A 23,957-nucleotide genomic window follows, 5' to 3' on the forward strand; every position below is an offset into this window, starting at 1 on the left:
CCTGGTCAGAGTATATTTGTTGCAGCACAGACTGGATCACTGTTAGAGCATCCTGTCTGGAGGCTATGAACCTTGTAATTCAAACTTCCTCTGAGACAGTTCTCCAGCCTTCTCTGGCAGCCCCCTCCCTCTTCCCAGGACAGAAATATTTCTACTCCCCTCTGAGTCCTCAACAATCAGTCAGCCCATTAGTAGAGGAGATTGGGAGGATTGTATATCTTTAGTCCATCACTTGCTCCAAGGTAAACAATGGCACAGTCCCACCTGGCCTGGAAGGGCTCCTAGGACACAGCAGACCAGATTTGTGAATCAAAAGCTGAGTCAGCCTTAGGCTGTGTCCCTCACTCTCCCCTTGCCTGGGGCATCCTGGACAATTAATCCCAGCTGGAATAGAGGGAGGTTACAGGGTTGGATTTCTCCAGTCCTTCCCTGGCTCCCAGGGCAAACCAGTGTGTGGTCTCACTTGACCTGGAAGGGTTAATGGGACACAGCAGACCAAATTTGTGGGTCAGAAGCTGAGTCAGCCTTAGGCTCTGTCCCTGTCTCTCCCCTTTCCCAGAGTAGTAGATCCCTGGAGCACCCTTTGTCTGTATTTTCAGGCCCAGAGGCCTGAGAATTCTAAAGTGTCTTTAGTGTGGGGGATGGTGCTGCTTGTTTCAACTCAAGTTCTGTCATTGCAGTTTCCCTCCTTTGTCCCTCTCTCCTCTGGGCAGTGTCCTGCCTTTGCCTGGTGTACCAAACACTAGAAGATCTTTTTCTAGGCTGTTTCAGCCTGTCCTCTAGCTATTTTTCTGGAGTAGAAGAGAGTCCCATGTCATTCTAGTCCACCATTTTCCCAGAAGTCCTCATGCCCACTTCTTAATTGGGCCATTTGTCATTTTATTGCTGAGTTGTAGGATTTCTTTATATATTAAACCCTTATCAGGTATGTGACTTCCAAATATACTCTCTCCCATTGTGTAGGCTGCCTTTTTACTTTCTTAACAAATTCCTTTGAAGGAATAAAGTATTCACTTTTGAGGTTGGATTTATCTATTTGTTCTTTCATTGTTGGTGCTTTGGGTGTACAAGTCTAAGAAACGACTGATTACCACAAGGTCTTGAAGATGCTCCTCTACATTTTCTTCTAGCTTTTGTGTTTATTTCTTGTAGCTTTTATATTTAGATCCTTGATCCATTTTAAGTTAATTTTTTTAATAAGGTGTGAGATACAGATCCTCTTTCTTTCTTTTGGATATGGCTATCCAATTCTTCCAGCACCATTTGTTGAATAAACTGTTCTGGCCCAGCCTGGTGGGCTTAACAGCCTTGTCAAAAATCACTTGACAGTAGATGTAGGTGTCTATATCTAATCTCCCTATTTTTATGCCAATACCATGATTTTTTTCCACTGTAGCTAAGCTTTAAAGTCAGGAAGTGGAAGTCCTCCAACTTCATTCTTCTTTTTAAAGACATTTTTGGCTCTTCAGGGACCATTATCCATCCAAATAAATTTGATAACTATTCCATTTCTGCAAAAAAAAAAAAAGGCTATTGGGATCTTTATTGGGATTGTGTTGAATCTGTAAACTAGTTTGGATAAATTGACATCTTAAAGATATTTAGTCCTCCAATCCATTAACATGGAATGTCCTTCCACTTAAGTCTTCTTTGATTTCTTTTTGCAATGTTTTATAGTCTTCTGAATACAAGTCCTTTATATTCTTGGTTTAGTTTATTCCTAAATATTTGATTCTTTTAGTCACTATTATAACTGCAAATTTTTTTTTCTGATTTCCTCCTCAGATTGCTCATCAGTAGTGTATAGAAAAGCTACTGATTTTTGCATATTAATGTTGTACTCCACCATTTTACTGAACTTGTCAGTTTTATTGGCTTTGTTGTGGATTTTTCAGGGTTTTCTAGATACAGGGTCATATGGTCAGCAAACCATGCAAGTCTTCTTCCTTTTCCATTTATGTGCCTTTTCTTTCTTTTACCCTAATATCTAACCCAGATACAGCTACTACAATACAATAAAAGAAAATTACAGAGTAATATTTTCTATCTTGGAGAAGGATCCATGAGTGCTTGAAAAGATTGTATAGCCTGCTGTTTTGGGGTGTAATGCTCTAAAAATGTCTATTAGGGATAGCTTATTTATCATATTATTGCAGCTCTGTTTCTATATTTATCCTCTGTCCTGATGTTCTATACAATGCTGAGAATGGTGTATTGATGTATCCAACTATTATTGTAGAGACATTGGGCATCCCTGTCTTGTTCCTGATCTCACTGGGAAAGCTTTCAGGCTTTCAATGAATACAATGTTTGCTGTGGGTTTTTCACATATGCATTTTACTATATTGAGAAAGCTTCCTTCTATTTCTATCTTTTGCAGTGTTTTATCAAGAAAAGGTGCTATGTTTTTTCAAATGGCCTTTCTGCATCAATCAAGAGAAACATGTGGTTTTGCTTCTTCAATTTATTAATGTGGTTTATTACACTAATTGATTTTCTTGTGTTGAACATACTTGCATACCTGATATAAAACTCACTTTAGGATGGAGAATCATTCTTTTAATGTGCTTTTGGACTCAGTTTGCAAGTATTTTGTTGAGGATTTTCACATCTATATTCATTAGTTCATTGGTTACTATTTGCATGGAACACCTTTTCCAACCATTCACTTTCAACCTGCCTGTGTCCTTATGCCTCATTTTTCTAAATAATCCATTCTCTCAGTTTATGTCTTTTTATTGGGGAGTTCAAGCCATTAACACATAATGTAAAGGCATTACTTACTTTATCCATTTTATCCTTTGCTTTCCATTGTCCTATCCTACTGTTATATTTTTTTACCTTTTAATTTACCCTTCCTAATAATCCTCAGTTCTAGACTCCTCTCCAAGTCTCTTGCCCTTGTTTTTTTTCCTTTTAGGCTGCAACTCTTCCTTTACTATCTCTTGTAATTCTAATCTTTTGGTAACATATACTCTTAGGTTTTTTTGTGAAGACCTAAACTCACCCTAGTTTTTGAAGAGAGTTTTCCTGGATAAAGAATTCTTGGCTGGCAGTTTTTTCTTTCATTACCTTAAATGAATCATGCCATTGTCTTCTCGCCCCATTATTTCTGATGAGAAATTGGCACTTAATCTTATTGAGGTTCCCTTGTATGTGATGCTTTGCTTTTCTCTTGCTGCTTTAGAATCTTCTTATCTCTGATATTTGTCATTCTGAATAATAGGTGTCTCAAAGTAGGTCTACTCAGCTTTATTCTGTTTGGGATATGTTGTCCTTTCTAGATGTTGATATTTATGCTTCATAAGAGTTGAGAAGTTTTCAGTCATTTTTTCCTCAGATGTTCTTTCTGCCTCTTTTCCATTCTCTTCCCTTTCTGGGACACTAGTAACACACATGTTTGTGTGTTTCATCTTGTCATTGAGTTCCCTGAGCCCCTGTTCCATTTTTTTTCCATTCTTTTCTCTTTCTGTTTTCCTGTCCTTTCAGGATCAGATGTTCTGTCCTCAATATCACTCATTCTGTCTTCGAGCAATTCAAATCTGTTATATGCCTCTAATGTAGTTTTAAATCATCCACTGTGTCTTTCATTCCCATAAGGTCTGTTACTTTTCTTTGCAGACTTTCAAATTGTTCTTCATGCTCACCCAGTGTCTCTTAATATCCTTGTCTCTTTAGTCACATTTTCCTTCAATTCTTTGAATTGATTTCCTAGATTTGTGTGATTATCATTGATTAGTTATCTTAAATCCTGTATCTCTTCACAATATTTGGTTTGTTCCTTTGGCTGGCCCATCGCTTCCTGTTTCTTAGTATGGTTTGTAATTTTTGGTTGATGCCTAGGCATCTGAATATGTTGTGAATTTTTTCTGATGGTCAGTTTCTCTCTCTTGCCTAGTATTTTTTTTCACAGCTGTCTTTGATTTTTTAACTTATTCAAGTCATTGAAATTACCCCACTAAGTTCTCAAAATTAGGCTAAGAACTCACTATCAGGGTGCAGATTTTCTCTCAGGAATTTGGGATAAGAGAAACCTAAAAGTAGTTTAAGTCTCTAAGCTCCTTGCAGTTTTCCATCAGCCAACAGATGGCACTTGTCAGCTGCCCTTTCCATGGAGGTTTCTTTCAGGATCCACTTGCCCCTGTTTCTGGTCTGGCCAGAACCAAGCTTCAAAATTGTCACTGCTGGCCAAAATTACTGAAGAGAAACCACTCTTCCACCTCTGCTGCACCCTCCCATTTCCCAGGGAAGAAGTTGTATGTTCCCCTCTCAGTCAGCTGCAGGGGGCTACAGGTTTTATCCATGCTTCACTCCTTGATGGTTGGGGAAAGTTGCCCTTCCCAACTGCTGTGGGGGTTTAATACTCATGGTTATCATTTCAGGTTCTTCATCTCTGTCCCTCACCCTCCTGATAGTTCCCTAGCACTGTCCTGGTCTGGTGATCCCCAAATCAGGTCCCTCAGACAGCTTTTGGACCTTTCAAATTGTTTTTCTGAGATTGCTAAGTCCTTTCTACCTACTCTGATGCCATATTCCTGGAATTCTGGGTATTTGAGAATTTTTACTGGTAAGATTTAATTTTTCTTCCTGACTCTATTAGCATTAGTGGCTGAACATGAGCTCCCCCTACCCCCCCTTTTTTAAGATTCATTTTTTTTGTTTTTTTATGTATTTCTCTCCCCTCCTCCCCCCTTGTCTGCTCTCTATATCCATTTGCTGTGTGTTCTTCTGTGTCTGCTCACATTCTTGCCAGCAGCACTGGGAATCTGTGTCTCTTTTTGTTGTGTCATCTTGCCTGTCAGCTCTCTGTGTGTGCAGCACCACTCCTGGACAGGCTGTGCTTTTAAAATGCAGGGCAGCTCTCCTTTCGGGGCACACTCTTTACACATGGGGCTCCCCTATGCAGGGGACACCCCTGTGTGGCAGGGCACTCCTTGTGCACACCAGCACTGTATGTGAGCCAGCTCACCACAAGAGTCAGGAGTCCTTGGGTTTGAACTCTGGACCTCCTATGTGGTAGGTGGATTCTCTATCAGTTGAGCCAAATCTGCTTCCCTTGTTCTCCCTTTGATTCTCTTCCTGTGCTGCATGAACAGTACATGTTCCTTTCTAGATTGGATCTGAAGGAGAAAGTTTATTTTATTTTTTTTCATTTAGATGTACCTTTCCATTATTTCTTGCTGCAGATTTTCAAGTCACTTTGGAACAGAAAGTATCACTCTGCTATGGAAATCTGTTTCTCTTTGCACCCAGAGGGGTTGGTTTATCACAAAAAGTCACTTTTCTCTGAACAGTGTTTGGTCAGATAACTCTCTAAGTTGATGGAGGAAGAAATGGGGAAAGGTACTCACAAGAATTTTAGACATTTTGTTTGTTGGCAGTTTTGCGTGTTTGTTTTCTCATAAAAAATCTGGTTAGGAAATTGGATATAAGAACTGCAGTATATTTTAAAAGAAAGAAAAAAGAAAATTCTGAAAATTCAGTGATTTTCTTTTTAAAAGTAAAAGTGCAAATATTAGAACAAAGAGAAAAAGGAATCAGGAAAGTTACATTAAAGAAATAATCGAAAATGCAAGAAAAATAAACAGTAATTAGGTCCAATTGAGAAAGAAGAATTGCTATGATGGATTGGAACATAGAGTTGCATATGAAAATGAGTCTTAATACACATGCAGTCATGTTGATCAGCATTTTCCCATGTCTCTAAGTTACTCTATTCAGTTTTTATTTTGAAGGTTGTAATATGATCTATGTACTTGGATATAATGAAATACATGCATTATTGTTGTGTTTGTCTATAATATTGAATACCACACATATTTTAAATATTAATCATGAATATGTGGACAGTTGTATGAGAGTACACATTAAATGACAAAGAAATTTGCATTTGGAAATATGTATAAGAACCCTATTAGTCTCTAGGTGATTCTACATAGCACTTTATTTATTATATATGTATGGATTCTCTATTTCAGAGATGATTCATACAATGAAGAAAAAAAACATTTTTTGGGTTGTTATATGTCTGCTGCTTACTGGTGCCCCTGCCCTTCTTAATGCTGATTCTGATGAAGAAGAATATACAAACATTACAGGTAAAATGTTAGAAGCATTCGATTTTTAAACTACTTGGATCTCTCAGTTTTAATCCAAATATATAACATATTTTTCTCCAAATTGTAGGAAATGTAGTTTTCCTATAGGTGACATTTTTCTTAAGAAATTTTTTATATGTACTGCATTAAAAACTAGTCAAAAAAAGTCACATTATATAGGAAGACTTTTTTCCAGGATATAATATTAAACAGTGGAGTAAGTCTGCACATATCATACAGCAAAGAGGAAAATGCTGCAGCAATCCTTTTGTCCTTTTTTAAACTAACAACACTCTGAGCTTCGAGGCCATACTGACTCCAAAATGTGTGAGAAAGAAAAGAGAACTAGAAACATGTGAGGTTTCAGCCAGATTCTTCTCATCCTATTTCAAAAATAAGAATTTCCCCATGGTCCAAAGTGAGAATACAGTCAAGCAGGGCACTATGGGGTCTGGTAATACAGGTTAAGTTTCAATCCCATAAACTCTGTACCTAGAAATGAAGATATTAACAATAAAAAGACAGAAACAGGAGAAGGCCATTATTATAAACTGGTACCTTTCTTAAAAGTTACATTTTTTGGCAAGTAATTGATAGAAACCTCAAGTCATTAGAAATAGTAAGAGAATACTAACAAAGTGATAGTTTCTATTTCCGTATTATAAAATTATAATTATAAAATTATAATTTTAAAAAGATTCCTAAAATATATCTTTTAAAATGTATCTAACAGTCCTTTAAAGAGATTTTGATGTGAACTTACTTTGACAAAGATTGAATAAATGCATCTTATATGCCTGAAACTGTGATAAGTGCTAGGGAAGCAGGGTTGACAGATCTGGCTCTCAAGAATCTCACAGATTTATTGAGGAAACTGAAGTGTAGACAGTTTATTTCAGTAAAATATGGCAAATGAAGTGACGGAGACATGCATAGAGTGCAGCTGTCGGAGTAAAGAGGAAGGGGATTCGTCCTAGCCTTGTGATCTGAGAACCTGGCATATTTAAGTGGTGTTATAAAAAGTTTCCTGGAGATGGACTGTTATTTAGTAAAATAAAAACTGTAAAGTATTCTATGCAAATTGGAATTTGGACATTATGAGATGAGAAAAAATTCTTGACGTTGGATGCAAAGACCTGTCAATGGACTAGCTACACAAATTTGCCTAGTTTTTTGTGTGTTCTTTATTTGTTTAATTTTGTAACAATGTGATCCCACATGTGAAGCAGTTCAATTTGAAGTTATCATACAACACATTATGCCAAAAGTCATTCCATCATTTTATAGAATCATACCATTTCATTGAATAGTGTACTGTCATTTTATAGAGAAACTTAAAGGACATAATCGCTTCTCTCACCAGCCAATTGTAGACTATTTTTGATCAGTCCAATGAGCATGGAGGATGAAACAGAAGAAACTTCCTAACAAGAAAAAAGAAGATTAAGAAAATAGTGGCGATAGTTTATTTTGTTTTGTTTTCAGTCCTTTGAGTTGGGAGAGAGAAGATTAGCAGGGAAAATTTTATAGAAAGACAGGTATCTCTCATTAAATTTGGAATCATATAGACCTAAGTTTACAAGTTTGCATATTAGCTTCAGAAAATTAAATAAGCTATTAAACTCTCAGTGTTCTAATCTGTAAATAAGTGATATAAACCACTACTTTCACAGGATTGTTGTATGGACCTAATAAAAGTATCTGGCACATTCCCTAGCACAGAGAAGGCTAAGAACAGATGTCTGTATTCTTCCCTCCCAGAGAAATCAAATCCTTTGGTCAGGGAGACAAGAAACATGTGGACTCTTAGAAAGAAATTTACTAGATCCACAAATGAGGCCCAGGAGATCGAGGAACCTGAAAACATGACATGGCCCCAGGTACCAAATGGCATAATGAGCTTTCTTTCCAACATCCCAGGACAGGGGAAGGAGATGGCAAGGCTGTAATTCTCAGACTGAGACATAAAATGCATGAAATGGATTGCAAAATATATAAATATGAGCCATAGTTCTAGTTCTAAGACTTGAATTCCTGTTATATTTCCCTGCATGTGTTACCTAGTCTCATGACCTAAGCAGTTAATCCTTGTCACTGTGAACACATTCTTCAAGTCTCAGGAAATTTAATCCCTGCTCTCTTCAGACCTACCTAGGTACCCTTTTATATATTCGCACGGTATTCTGAACTTTATGACTGTTTTTTTACATAAATACTCTTTAATCTGCTCTTTGGGTGGAATGAAAGTGGGCTGCTGCTGCCTAACTTGCTTTCATATCTGCAGTAACAGCACAGTTGCTGACACATAGTCAACAAATGATTGCTAATATTCAGAAAGGTTTATCTAAAGGAGAAATGGAATCCAGGACAAGCTCCAGTCACTGTTGAGTAGAACGACATGGAACTGAGCTTCAGAGAACACATCTATCAACATCCTATTTTAATAGGCATCACTTGTGCCTGGTGTGGGTTGCAAGTTCACTACATAAAAAGAATATTCTAATAGAGTAGTCATATAAGAAATATATTAAAATGTGAATAGAAAATTTAATTATTAAATAATAAAAATAATCAAAATTACACTTAGTAGTCTCTTTAGAAAACTGCTCTAAAATTAGCATCTACTTTCATCATCAAAACCATGTTTAGCTTTTATAAGTTGAATTTAGAAAAAAAATTTAGTGGAAATTTTATAATTAAATCTGTGCCTGAGCCAAATATGAATTTAGGAGTCCCAGTCACACAGATTTGCGACAGTATGGCTTAGTTGTTAAGAATGTGGGAAAGACCTTGTCTATAACTATTTGGGGGTCAATTTTAAACCCACCACTGACAGTGTGACCTTGGGAAATTTATTTAACTTCCACAATCCCATTTTCTAACTTGTAAAATGTTGACAAAAATAATACCTAATTAGAAAGTTGTTGAGATAATTAAATGATTAATTACAAAGGTTCTGGAGCATAGTAATTAATCACTAAACAATGATGGCTGTTTATTATTATTACCATTTTGATGACAAGGAAACTCTCTACTCTATTGCTAGCTATCTTTCATTTTGGTGGTGTACTCCCACCACCTAGTGGTAAACATGTAAAATAGCAAGTTGAACTTCCTAATGAAAATATAAAGATTTGGGGTGATGGCAAGGACTATCAAATATGTTAAGATTAAGACATATTTGATAGTCCTTAATACTTAATAAGGAAGAATCTGAAACTAGTTATTTATTTATAAGAAATAGTTTTTCTAAATATGTATGCCAACTCAAAATATCTGAGATCCAGGTAATTTTGGATAAAGTTCTATGTGTTCTGCAAACACCAATCTGCATTAAGGGTACCTATCTAAAACATCAGTCATCATCTGGTATCTCTAAAGTTAAGCAATGTTAACTTGGGAATAAGGACCATCATATTATATGAAAAGTGCTATAAAATATTCAGAGATAATGGTATACTGCTATACAATTCAAAATGTTAGAATAATTTTATTCCTAAGTCATTTCTAAAAACTGTTTATGTGAATTCTGAGATGTGCCCTTAGATGTATATAGAACTAATAGGTCAAAATTATATCTGTCCCAGGAAAACATACCTAGAATGTGCAAGCTCATAGGCTAATGCAATACTTATTGTGGGTATGTTCTAAGTCACAGGGTCTTTCCTGCAAAGCTTGTTAACTTTTTACAACTTTTTTTAAAAAAGATTTATTTATTTATTTATACCCCCTACCCCCCACCAGTTATCTGTTCTCTGTGTCTATTTGCTGCATGTTTTTGTTTGCTTCTGTTGTTGTCAGCGGCATGGGAATCTGTTGCATTATCTTGTTGTGTCAGCTCTCTGTGTATGCGGCACCATTCTTGGGCAGGCTGCACTTTCTTTCGTGCTGGGCAGCTCTCCTTATGGGGCGCACTCCTTGCACGTGGGGGCTCCCCTACGCGGGGGACACCCCTGCGTGGCAGGGCACTCCTTGCGCGCATCAGCACTGCGCGTGGGCCAGCTTCACATGGGTCAAGGAGGCCTGGGGTTTGAACCACAGACCTCCCATGTGGTAGGCAGATGCCCTAACCATTGGGCCAAGTCTGCTTCCCTTCTTACAACTTTTTAAACTTAAAATGTCAGTTTTGGGAAGCCGATGTCGCTCAACTGATAGAGCATCTACTTATCGTGTAGGAGGTCCAGGGTTTGAACCCAGGGCCTTCTGGCCTATTTGGTAAGCTGGCCCACATGCAGTGATACCACATGCAAGGAGTGCCATGCCATACAGGGCCCCCCCCCCCGCATAGGGGAGCCCCACACGCAAGGAGTGCACCCTGCAAGGAGAGCTGCCCCACATGAAAAAGGGAAGCCCACCCAGGAGTGGCACTGCACACATGGAGAGCTGATGCAGCAAGATGATACAACAAAGAGACACAGATTCCCGGTGCTGCTGAGAATGCAAGCAGACACAGAAGAACACACAGTGAATGGACATGATGGACATGAAAGAGCAGACAACTAGAGGGGGGGAAAGGGGAAAGAAATAAATTTAAAAAATAAATCTTAAAAAAAAAAGTCAATTTTGACATTCTAAAATCCCTAAGAAAAGAGACTATAAACATTTTAATTACTTACAACTGTACTAATCAGAAAATGCTTTTTTTTTTTTGTAATTCAAATTGAAAATTATTACTTCAGCGATAAAGGAAGAAAATGTGGTTTTTAGAAGTCATTTTTTGTTTATGGATAAAGTTTATCTATGAAAAATATTTTCAGAAACCTTCTAAAAGCCTGTTACATTTAGTTTATGAATTTGTATGGGGGAAAAAAACTACTTGTGCACATAACTTAAGAAAAATAGAGGCTTTCAGGATACGCCTAAGGAAAATGACAATTCTGAGTTTAACTCTGAAATATCCATATTTTCTGATACCAGAAGTTCTTGATACACCTTAAGAAAGCTTTTAAAGCCAAAGATCATATTTCAGATAAATTTATTGGCATAAAATGTTAGGCAAGTAATTTTTTTAAAGAAATAAATTTGTATTTACATGTAAATTAATAATTATTAATTCACTTTGATAAAGTTGTTTACCTATATAATATAGAGGTTAGTTGGCCTTAGGGACTCTATGACATTAGTATAAGAATTATTAAAATGAAATTCATAAATATCTAAATTATATTTTGTTATTGGACATAGTCCTAGAGAAAGCTGAAAACACACATATGCACATATATATACAGGTACACAAAATTCAACCTCAGTTAAATGTTTGATTGTTAAAATGTGCTAATTAGCCCGTTCATAACAAATGTGTTTGGAATTGAAGGTACACTGTCTTTTGTAAATACAGGTCTACGTGTCATAATAAAATCTGTCATATATTATTCTACCTTATCAAAGTTTTGGTCTGAAAAATTTACTGTTTCATTCTCTCTGTGGTCTAGATTTATTTCAGTTGAACAAAATAAGTCAATTCAGTTATTAAATAATCAAAATGGTGAGATATTATTTTATAGAATAATATTCTGATTAAAGGTTGTCAGTAGTTGAGGTAAAATTCAGGTTTTCATAAATGATTAGTAACAAATGAAGTAAATTGCATAATAATGCCAATTTATGTATGGAAAGCTGTATTTTTAACCATTCCAAGATGGCAAGGACTACATACCTATCATTTTATAACTCTAGTGGAAGCCAATAATAACATTCCAATCATTTTGTTATAAAGTCCCTTCCCAAAATAGAAAACTCTTCTATTACTAAAATAAGAGACTGACTATTTAGGGCAAACAAAAATTGTAACTTAAGGTCCAAAGAATTTCCTCATTCTATTGTAAAAGATCCAGAAAACACTTTTAAAGTTTGTTCTAGATTTTTAAAAAACATCTTAGTAAGTAAAAGAATTCTCAGTGAAGTATATTTTGAGATCAGATATGTAAATGTTCATTTCATAATTAGGGAATGGTTAATATATTAATAGTATAATTTATACTATAATATGGAATGGCCTCAAAAATATAGTCAGCTAGGGGGAAAGCAATGTGTAGAACAGTACAGCCATGGTCTCCCATAGCCAGGCATGTGAAAGCATGAGGCAGAGCATTATGTTGGAACCCATGGTAGGAGGCAATGGGAGTAATGGAAGAATGAACTTCTGCTATCCAGGTGGCGTCATGGAGAAGTCTTTGTCCCTTAGGACTCCAACAATCCCTGAACATCAGTTCTCAAAGCAGATTCAGATTTCCTGAACTTCTCTCCCAGGAACTGTTTCATACTCCCTGTAGTCTTCTTACCAGGTTCAGAGTGACACAACTGTTGTAAGGAAGTTCAGTATCTCACTTAGTCTGTCCTCCAACAGAACAGTGGAATTGGTGCAGGACAAGACTGATTTACCAGTGAAACAAAATCAAACATTCATAAATAGACCCAAATATTATGGAAAATGAGTAGAATCATAGCAGAGACATCTCAAATCAGTGCAATGAAGACAGACTTTTAAACGAGAGTATAGTGACAACTAATGATCAATAGGGAAAAAGCCATGCCTCATATTTTATACCAGAATTTTGAGAGTTGTAGTACAAGAGCACATGGATGAATTCCTCTATAACCTTGAAATAAGGAAGAATTTTTTAAACAGTAACTCAAAATCTGGAAGCCATACAAGAAAAAAAATAGATAAAATTAACTATATAAACAATAAAACTATATAGCAAAGAAGACAAAGGTAAAGCCAAAAAACAAATGAGGGAAGCAGATGTGGTTCAACTGACAGAGCATCTGCCTACCATACAGGAGGTCCAGGGTTTGAACCCAGGGCCTCCTGGCCTGTGTGATGAGCTGGCCCACACAGTGCTGCCATGCACAAGGAGTGCCATGCCACGTGGGTATCTCCTGCATAGAGGAGCCCCATGTGCAAGAAGTGCAGCCCACAAGGAGAGCCACCCCATGCAAAAAGAGCGCAACCTGCCCAGGAGTGGTGCTGTACATTTGGAGAGCCGAGGCAGCAAGATGACACAACAAAAAAAAGAGACACGAATTCCTGGTGCCACTGAGAATGCAAGCAGACACAGAAGAACACACAGCAAATGGTCATGGGAAGGGCGGGGAGAAGGGGAGAGAAATAAATTAAAAAAAAAAAAATGATGCCTGGAACTACCACTTGCAACCCATACTGCAGAAAATAAGTAAATTTCTAAACTATAGAAAGAGCTAATAGAAATTAAAATAAAAAATCTAAGAAATCATGAGAAAAACGAGTAAATGTCAGTGACTGACAATTCCCAGCAAAATAAATACTGAATACCCTTAATCAGATCAAAAGATACTCAATTTCATTCATATAATAAAAGTGCAGATTTAATATGCACCAAGAATCTTTTCTCTTTGATGAGTTTGATAAAAACTTAAAAGCCTGAATTGCTTTTGAAGTGCTGGGGAAATAAGCATTCTCCTACAATGTGGACAAGAGTTCCTATGGAGGAGAGGTTAGCAATGTCTACCAAAACCACAGATGCCTTTCTCTATCCAACCATCTTTCAAGAATCTAACCTACAGATACCCTTGCAGAAGAAATAACATGTATACAATGTTATTCACTGTAGCATTATTTGTCATAGAAAAAGATTACAAATAATAGGTAATTTGGGAATAAACGTGGTTCATCTACACAGTACAGTTATACGCAGCTATACAAAAAGATGGGAGAAGAGCTCTATTGAGTCACACACTGGATTTTTTTTTTTTTAAGCAAAAGAGCAAAGTGTACAAGTATGTATGGTGTGTCATTTAAGAAAGGCAGTATGTACATATATATGTATGTATATCTGCATATGTGTATGCATATTTGCATAAAGAAATAGTGCAAGGATGAACAAGCACTAATAAAAATGGTTACCATTAAGGAAGGAGGAACAGCTTTGGAGATCCTGGGTGGAAGTAAGATTTCTCAGTGCAAGGAATTTTAATGTAGTTTTGACTCTTTAAACATAGATTTAACTCATACATTTTGACAATGTGAGGAGTGTAAACAGAGTTGCAATTAGTAGGAGTGCAAATTAGTCTCTGATGCTCAGTAAATTCCCTTATGGTCTTATTTCTGTTACAGTGGCAAATTAGAAATCCTTTGATTGTAGTTTCGCCAATTATGTAGCCATAGAATGCAAATATACCATTTCTTTTAAGAGCTGTTTTACTTCTAAAAATTGACACAACTGTGGATTAGGGAAGGACTCAAAGAATTATCCATCAACATCAGCTGCTAAAACCTGCTTAAAGAAGTAGTAAATGACATTACTATTTTTAATGTCAACAAATGCATTTGAATAACATTGCCTAACAGATAATACTGCCCAACTGGTGCAAATTTAAGCAATGCCATTAGCAAGACTCTAGAAAATTTTCTACATTTTCCCTTCAATAATTAGTAGAAAGACTTGCATTTGGTTAATTTATCTTATCTACCTTTTCGATAACTTTGAATAACTTTTCATGGCTTCTTAAAATTAGGATATGTTAAAAAGGAAATGCAAAGAAAATAAAGAACATTTCTAAAGTGTTGATCAAAGATTGCATGTTTTATCATTTCTTTTTCTCTTGTAGATACTAAGTTGCCAGCACTGAAACTTAAACATACATTTTGTGCAATGAAGGCAGATAATGGCCCATGCAGAGCAATGATAACAAGATTTTTTTTCAATATTCACACTCAACAATGTGAAGACTTTATATATGGAGGATGTGAAGGAAATCAGAATCAATTTGAAAGTCTGGAAGAATGCAAAGAAAAGTGTATAATAGGTATGTTTCTGCAAAACTTTATGGTCTAACCATAGATTTGTTAATTTGGGGGAAAAGTAATTTAATACTGTTCTACCATTCCAAGGAATCTATTTTTCAGATCTTTCAGCTTTCAAGTTCAACTATCATTTTCCATTTCACTTTGAAGCTCCCAATAGCTACTAATTGGACAACTCCAAGCTACATTTAAAAGTAGAAAGATAAATATAAAATTTAAGTCAGTCTCCTTATAACCTTGAAATGCTGTGGAAAAGAAAATATCTCCCTTGCTGACACATGTAGGTTTATTGAATCCAGCTTTTCTTTTTGTATTGTCTTAAATTATTAGAGTTGAAAGTATGTCATAATACATGAAATTATTAAACTTTATTGGACACTTTTATTCTGCTTAAATTATATTAAAAATTACAGTGTTGCGGCTTAATCTATTTTCTTGAATTATCGTTGTGATCATTTCCAAATAATTACTGGGTCAAAACATTAAATATTCTTAATCTCAGTTTTGTTCTGAATTGTTCAGCTACTTGAAGGATAAAAGAGTCTGAGTCATCTCTATTTCCCCAGTTTCTAGCCCAATATTTTCTCCATAGCATGTTCTCACAGTTGTTTGAATTGAACTGAAGTGCTATGGAGATGATATCATTTGTCAGGAACACTAGGCATTTTGGGTTTTTTGTTGTTGTTGTTTGTTAAGCAGAAAGTTCTGCATTCTCACTCTGTTAATGCTTTCCAAAATGGCTTTTATGAAACCTCCTTGGCTGTCTTGAAGCTCTTGGCCTATCATGAAAAGAGAACACTTCTCTCCTCTGTGACTCTGTGAAAGGCTTTGTTGTATGCTCCAGAGATGACAGAAGAGAATTGATGTGAATGTACTTCTTTTATGGTCAGAGCACTTATTTCCCTCTTTGCTTTCCATAGATGTGCTAGAAATGTTACTAACACAGATTAGGCAGTTTAGTAGTCCTTAGTGGTGCCTTTGGTTTGGGCGATAATCTGTTCATTTTCTCTTCATCACAGATTTCTATTCCCCATTATATTCCATACATGCTGGGCCAAGTATTCTTTAGTGTAGAATTAAATAATCCACAATTCTAATATTTCACCTTTGCATAAGAGATACTCTAACATTTAGAAGTTCTTCAAAATATAACATCTATAATATCAATACTGACTAGCATATATATGCCTCTTGCCTATATCTCATTTTCCTTCAAAAACCACTTGATATTATTGCATGAATATAACCGGCTACACTTAAAGATATAACATATAGCAAAAGTACCACTAGACTTCTAAAATATTACCTAAGTAGAGAAACCCATCTTTAGCCATGATAGAGTAACTGGAACTGGACTTTCTTGTCCAGCATAAACAAGTAGAAAACTGGACACAATATCTGAAGAGCTGTTTGCAGACATTGCCTAAGTTGCTCTACAGGATTGTGATCCTTGAAAGAAGGGAAAAACATGAGTTGAGCCTTCCAATTGTTCCAGCTTTCTATGTAGAGCCACTTCTGGAATACTACAGGGAAGGAAGAAAACTCAAGCAGAGTATGGTGGTCTCACTCAGTGGAGGAGATGGAGATTGGAGAATAGGGAGGCTCAGGTGGTTGGGGTTTGTGGGACAACGTATTGCAGATGATGGACTTACGCAATGGAAAAGTTCACAAATATGAATATGGTTGCTTTGAGTTTTTCACTGAATATATTTAGTGAAACTCCATGCATACGAAAAACTGTTTATCAGGATTTGTAAGCTAAACAATTCCAAGAGTTCCCACATGACTGAGAAATACTTGAGTTCCAATTTCTCTTAGTACTGGGACTTAGTCCTAGAGTAAAGCCTTTCTAGAACTGCACTAAAAAAGCTTAAACAGGGAAGCGGATTTGGCCCAGTGGATAGGGCATCCGTCTACCACATGGGAGGTCCGCAGTTCAAACCCCGGGCCTCCTTGACCTGTGTGGAGCTGGCCCATGTGCAATGCTGATGTGCGCAAGGAGTGTGACCTGTAAGAAGAGCCACCCAGAACTAAAGAAAGTGCTGCCTGCCCAGGAATGGCGCCATACACACAGAGAGCTGACACACAAGATGACACAACAAAAAGAAACAGATACCCGTGCCACTGACAACAGCAGAAGCGGACAAAAAGAACACCCAGCAAATGGACACAGAGAACAGACAACTGGGGCGGTGGGGGGGGGGGGGGAAGAGAAATAAATCTTAAAAAAAAAAAAAAGCTTAAAAACAGACCTTAAAACAGCCAATTGGTCCACAAATAACTTTACTACTCTCTAAAAGAAATGTCAGCATTCTGTAAAGGAAGACAATAAAATTCAATACCTGACAGCATAATATTAAATAATACACAGAATCCTGTACCCTAAAATATTAAACTTTCATAGAAGGAAATAATGAATTATAAGTAAGAAAATTTACTCCATCGAAATCATTGTAGAAATGACTGAAGTCATTTACTGTTATTTATAGAACATTTACCCCAGTAACAGCATGCTATACACATTTTTTCCAAGTGTGCAAGGAATATTCCCCATGGCAGATTATGTAGGTCCATTAAAAAAAAGTTTCCAGAAATTTAAGGGAGTATAATTAATACAGAGTGTGTTCTCTGACCAGAAGAGAATTAAATCAGAAAAAATAGAGAAAACATACCTGGCAAACCCCAAATATTTGGAGTATAGAAAATATTGTAAACTGAATGAGGACAAAAACATAAAGTTTAAAATCTGTGCTTAGTTAGCTTAGGTAGCATATAGAAGGAAATTTATAGCTTCCAGCTGACTAAGATGGCCACTTAAAGTGTTCTAGGTTGCCATTCCCCCACAGAATCTTTGAACAACTAGAAAAACTGGCATAGCCAATATCCTCAAAACTCTAGAACAGACTTAAATGGTTGGAATAAATAGGCAAATACCAAATCAAGAAAAAACAGCTTTTAAAACAGGAGATTGCATGCTTTATTAATATGTATTGATAAAAATGATTTATTAAAAACAAGCAAATAGAAGAGCTACTCCTTCAGGGATGGGGAGAACCTTCACTGTACACAAAGTAGGCATCCCAAGTTCTGCCAGCCCAAAAAGCTCGAGGCTACAGGCTGTTTGCCATCCTTTCACCCCATACATTCTCAGAGGCCTTGTCCCACAGGCCTATGAGACCCCAGAGCAATGGACCCTGCTTGCCCTCTGAGACTGCAGATTCTGTTGCTGCTCTTGACTGGCGCTGTGTTGGTGAATGCTGCTCTAGCACCAACAGGGGAAAACGTGAGATCTGCCTCCTGCTTCCCAATGAAGGGTCCTGTTGGCCAGAATCCCCAAGTACTGCTGTGACAGGTACACAACAGAGCTGTCACTTGTTCTTATATGGGGGCTGCAAGGGTAACAGGCAACAATTTTGAAATTTGGGAGCCCTATGATGAAGCTTGCCAGAGGATAGAGAAACTTTCCAAAATTTGTGAAATGGAAGTCAGTGAAGGACACTGTAAGAAGTCCAAAGAAAAGTATTTATTCAATCTAAGTTTCGTGACATGTGAAAATTTGTATCTAGCATGTGTAACCATAATGAGAACCAGTTTCCTGATAAAGGAATAATCTGGTAGTCTAAAAAAATGAATCAGATGTGATTTATTCACCAGTTGTTATTCCTACACATTCCTTTTCATATTTATGTACTTTCATATACAGCAAGGTACTATTCAAATGTGAATCTATCATTTTTAATTTACTGAATAAATTTTTAATATATTTATTTTTTAAAAAGCTTTAGATTACATAAATGTTACATCAGAAATATAGGGGATTCCCATATACTCCTATCTTCCCCCTCCCACACTTTCCCACATTAACAACATCTTTCGTTAGTGTGGTACATTTGTAAGAATTGATGAACACACAATGAAGCATTGCTCCTAATCAGGGACTATAGTTTATATTATATGTTACACTTCACATCACACAATTTTATAGGTTTTGACAAAGTTATAATGGCCTGCATCAATCACTGCAATGTCATACAAGATAATTCCAGTGTCCCAAAAATACCTAATGTTATCCCTGTTCTTCCCTCTCTCACCTCTCAGAACATCTGGTGGCCACTACCTTTACATCAATGATAAGAGTTCTTATATTGCTAGAATAATAATAAGAAGTCAAGTCTATTTTAGTCCATAGTTGCATTCCCCCCTTATGTTTGTTCATTCCTCAATCTTGAGGATTTGGGAATGGCAATGTCCATTCTGTTTCTGATTGAGAGGGGACTTAAATACCATGGGACAGATGGATGAAACTGTCTTGCTTGCAGTTGTAGATAGTCTTTGTTTTTTAGGGATGGGCATTTTCCATCATCCTTCTTTTGTTAGTTGTACTGGGTTGATTCAGGAATCAACCAGCATATGAACAGACCAAAGATTTAAGTCTCTGGGAAATATATTTAATGAGTATAGAACTAATTACAGGTTCAAATAAAAGGAGCAGAAGAGTCATGTGTAGGGAATTTATAAATGAGTCTAAATCTATAACATTGAGGAGCCTCTATTCCAAAGTAAGGACAGCTGACAGGATGCAAAATTCCTGAGACTGTCTTCCTGCCTATTATGCCTAGATGTCTCTAGAGTCCTCAGGAGCCCTGTTGTTTGAGGCACTGTTTACTGTGGCAGCCAATAAGATCCTCCTGAGACATGCATAAGCATAACCTCTGGGATGACCTCCCAACTCACTTTGAAATCTCTAAGCCATAAAAACTCTTCTGTATTTAATATTTTCCCCTTTTGCTCAAGGCCTTTTTCCAATGCATCGCTAGGTGGTACTTAGTAATAATTCCTTGGTGCCAGGGAGGCTCAGCCCCGGGAGTCATGTCCCACACTGGGGGAAGGTAATACATTTATACGTTGAGTTTGACTTAGAGAGAAGTCACAGTTAAGCCACAAGGAGGTTTTCAGGAAGTAACTCTTAGGCAGTATGTAATACTAGGCTAAGTTTCAGGGAAAAGTTCATAAGTAAAACCATCAAGATCAAGAGCTTGGCAAAATGGTATGTCCTTCTTTACTAGGCACTGCTTATGTAATCAGGGAATTCTTACTGCTCTATTAGAGAATGTAGCAGGACTTCCCTGGATGGGACTTCAATTTTCTTTTGGTTATTATGTGGGTCTTCACCCACTGCGACAATGACCTATGACCACTTGAACATATTCATATGCCATAGAGGCATGCCCCAGGTGCACCTCTCCCCACACATCCCCCCATCACTGATACCCCAGACAAATAATCCTTCCCTGCTACAGTTGTGAAACTTCTGCAATCCAAAACCTCCTCAAATTTAATGAAAGACATGAATGTGCGCAGTCAAGAATTCCAACAAATCTCAAAATGATAAACTCAAAGAAAACCATACCTAGACACATAGTAGTCAAACTGTGGAATGCCAAGGACACAGAGAATTTCTGAAAGCTGCATTAGAAAACCAACATGTTATGTACAAAGATTAAGTGCCTCTTTTTTTCATCAGAAACAATGGAGACAAGAAGGCAATGGGGTAGAATATTTAAAGTGATGAAAGAAAAAATTGCCAGTAAAAACCTTGTATCTAGCAAAACCATCTTCCAAAAATTAAGGATAGAACAAGACATTCCCATATAAACAAAAGCTGAGGCAGCTAGTTATAACTAAATTTGCCCTACAAATAATGCTAAAGGGAGTTCTTCAGACTTAAAGGAAAGGACACTAGACAGTGGATCAAAGCAGCTTAAGGTCTCTAGTATATCTAGTATAGATGCTGGTATTATTATATTGTGTGTGGTTTTTTTTTTTTTTTTTTTTTTGGTATTTAACTTCACTTCTTAGAGGTACAAAAATGCAAATGCATAAAAAGTAATTATAGATTTGCAGTTTTGGACATACAATGTATAAAGATATAATTTGTAACAAGAGCAGCATAAAGATAGGGCAATGGAGGTGTTTAGGAACAGTCTTTATGTTTACTCTTGAAGTTAAGTTTGTACCAAATCAAACATGATTGTTATAGATTTAGGATGTTAAGTTCAAGCTCCATAGTAAGCCCCAAAGAAAATAATTTAAAAATATATGCAGAAAGATAATGAGAAGTAATCAAAATGACACACTACAAAAAATCAAATAAATATGAAAGTAGTTATTAAAGGAAGAATTGCAAATCAAGAAAAGCTTTAAGACTAATAAACACCAAATACCAAAATGGCTGAAGAAAGCCTTCCCATTATCAGTAGTTATTTTAAATGTAAAAGGATTAAACTCTTCAGTCAAAAGTCAGAGATTGGAAGAATGGATGAGAAAACAGCACTCAACTATATCCTGTTTATAAGAGACTCACAGTGAATTAAAAGACACAAGTAGGTTGAAAATGAAAGGATGGGGGAAAATTATACCATGCACAGGGTTACCAAAGGAGAGGCTGGGATTGCTATACTAATTTCAGACAAATAGACTCTAAGTAGAAAACACAAGGTCAAAGAAGAGCACTATACTAACAGAGGGTTCCATTCAATAACAATTATAATTATCTGTCATATATATATATATTTAATGGCACAGCCCCAAAATAAATGAAGCAACATTGTCAGATTTGAAGAGAGAAATAGTATGTACAAAATTAATTGGAAAGAGTTCAATATATCCTTTTCAATAATGGATTGAGCATCTAGACACAAGATCAGTAAGGAAATAGAAACCTAAACAACACTGTAAAACAACTAGACCTAACATATATTTAGAACATATCTCCCAAAAGCATCAGAAAATACATTATTCTCTAGTGCAAATGGTCATTCTTCAGGAGACCCCATATTTTAGATCACAAAACAAGTCTAAATAAATTTTAGAATATTGAAGTTATAAAGTATTTTCTCTGACCAAAATACAGTGATGCTGGAAATCTATAAGAGGAGATACTGAAAATTTCACAAATATGTGGAATTTAAACAACACACACTTAAATAACAACAAAAACAAAATGGGTCAAAGAAAAAATCACTAGGGAAATTAGGAAATTGAAAGCAGGGACTCATATTTGTGCTCCATTGTTTAAACAGCATTATTCATAATCACTAAAAGATGGAAGCAATCCAAGTGTACATCAATAGATGAATAGATGCATAAAATACAGTATATACCTACAATAGGATATTATTAGCTGTAAAAGGGAATGAAGTTCTGATACATGTGAAATATGGATGAACCTTGAAGATATCATGTTGGGTGAAAATAAGCCAGACCCAATAGGGGAAATATTGTATGTTCTCACTGATATGAATTCATTAGAATAAGCAGATTCACAGAGTGAGAAGCTAAAATATAAATTACCAGGGAATGGGGTAGGGATGGGGGTGGGGAACTAAGGTTTAATTGATATAGAATTTCTATTTGGGGTGATGCGAATGTTTTGGTAATAGATCATGGTGATGGCAGCACAAAATTTTGAATGTAAATAATACCACTGAACTGTATATTTGAAAGTGGTTAAAATGGGAAATTTTAGATTGTATATATGTTACTAGAATAAAAATTTTAAAATAACCATAGGACTGCAGTGAACCCTAATGTAATCTACGGATTATAGTTAATAGTATAATTATAATAATATTGTTTCATAAATTGTAACAAAGTTACCACACTGATGCAAAGTGTTAATAATAGGGAAAACTGTGTATGAGGAGTGGTATATGGGAACTTTGCATTTTCTGCATGATTTTTCTGCAGAAAATCCAACTTTTCCAATAAAAAAATTGAAAGAAAGCAATTTATAAATATTTTATCAGGAAAAAACAAGTTTAAAATTTATCATCTAAGATTCAACCTCCAGTATAGAAGAAGAAGAGTAAAAAAATCCAGTGCTAATAACATAATAATAAAGGTAAACAGAAATCAATGTCATAGAAAATGGACAGAAACATGAGAAAATTAATAAAATATAAGCGGTCCTTAGAATACATGAATAACATTGATAACTCATGCTAACCCAAGAAAAAAAGCAATTAGCAAAATTAAATAGCCAGTCATAATAAAAATATCCTCAACCTGATAAAGGGTATTTCTAAAAAACCTTTAGTCGATATCACATATAATATCAAAAGAATGAACACCTTCACCCTAAGATTGGGAGCAAGGCAAGGATGTCCATGCTCACTACAAATTTTTAGGCCTTATGCTGGAGGTCCTAGCCAGTGTAATGATGGAAAAAAAATAAAATGCATGTCCATAGTTGGAAAACAAAAAGCATTACTGTCTCTATTCATGGAGAACTCAAACATATATTTAAATAAATTTAAGAACATATGCATGAATTTTAAAATGTCACTAGATAACAGGACAATATAAAAATCATAGTTATATACACCAGCAATGAAAAACTAGAAAATGAAATTGAAGTGGCAAAAAGCAATTCCATTTGAAACTGTAGGACATGATGTTCTTAGGAATTAATTTTTTTAAAGTGCAATACCTGTACATGAATTCTACAAAATATTTCTTAAATAAAAGTAAATAAGGCTTCCATAAAGAGATATATGAAACATATTAATAAATTGAAAGGTTTAAAGTTGTTAATTTGTTAATTCTCCCCCAATATACTAAGAGATTCAACCCTATGCCAATCAAAACCCCAGCAAACTTTTGTGTCTGTAAAAACTGATAAGCTACTCCTAAAATTTTTATGGAAATTCAAAGGACCTAACATGGCAAAAACAATCTTGGAACACAAGAACAAAGTTGGAGCACAAAATCACCTAATTTCAAACTAAATACTAAAGCTCTTAAAATCAAGGCAAAATGATGCTGGTGTAAAGTTACACAGAAATCACTGGGACAGAGTAAAGGGTCAAGAAATAGACACACACATACATTGTTAAATGATTTTCTACCAAGATGCACTATTTTTCTATTCTATTTAAATTTTTTTAAACTTGAAAAGATCAAAATGTTTTATTTCAAATCTGATTCTGCCACTTGTTATGTATGCTCTGAAGCTCAATTTCCTCATCTGCAGGTTGAGGATATGATGACAACATAGATGTTTATTAATGTTG

The 23,957-nt window shown here is 35.9% G+C and overlaps 1 protein-coding gene across 6 annotated transcripts in view; it reads left to right on the top strand.

Moving 5' to 3' along the window:
- The window catches only part of TFPI (tissue factor pathway inhibitor), a 92,976-nt gene that overhangs the window by 46,954 nt on the left and 22,065 nt on the right, over positions 1 to 23,957 (top strand). For 5 of the 6 annotated variants that reach the window (XR_011649243.1, XR_011649242.1, XM_058300515.2 and 2 more), the window contains 2 exons: positions 5,979 to 6,098; positions 14,688 to 14,885. Coding sequence is in view for 4 of the 6 variants with exons in the window: in XM_058300515.2 (XP_058156498.1) it covers positions 5,981 to 6,098; positions 14,688 to 14,885 (316 nt within the window). In the remaining 2 variants the exon portion in view is untranslated. The remainder of the gene's footprint in view (positions 1 to 5,978; positions 6,099 to 14,687; positions 14,886 to 23,957) is intronic. The other variant, XM_058300518.2, reaches the window with a different exon arrangement.

This window comes from Dasypus novemcinctus, chromosome 7, assembly GCF_030445035.2.
Source record: "Dasypus novemcinctus isolate mDasNov1 chromosome 7, mDasNov1.1.hap2, whole genome shotgun sequence".
Classification (NCBI taxonomy): domain Eukaryota; kingdom Metazoa; phylum Chordata; class Mammalia; order Cingulata; family Dasypodidae; genus Dasypus; species Dasypus novemcinctus.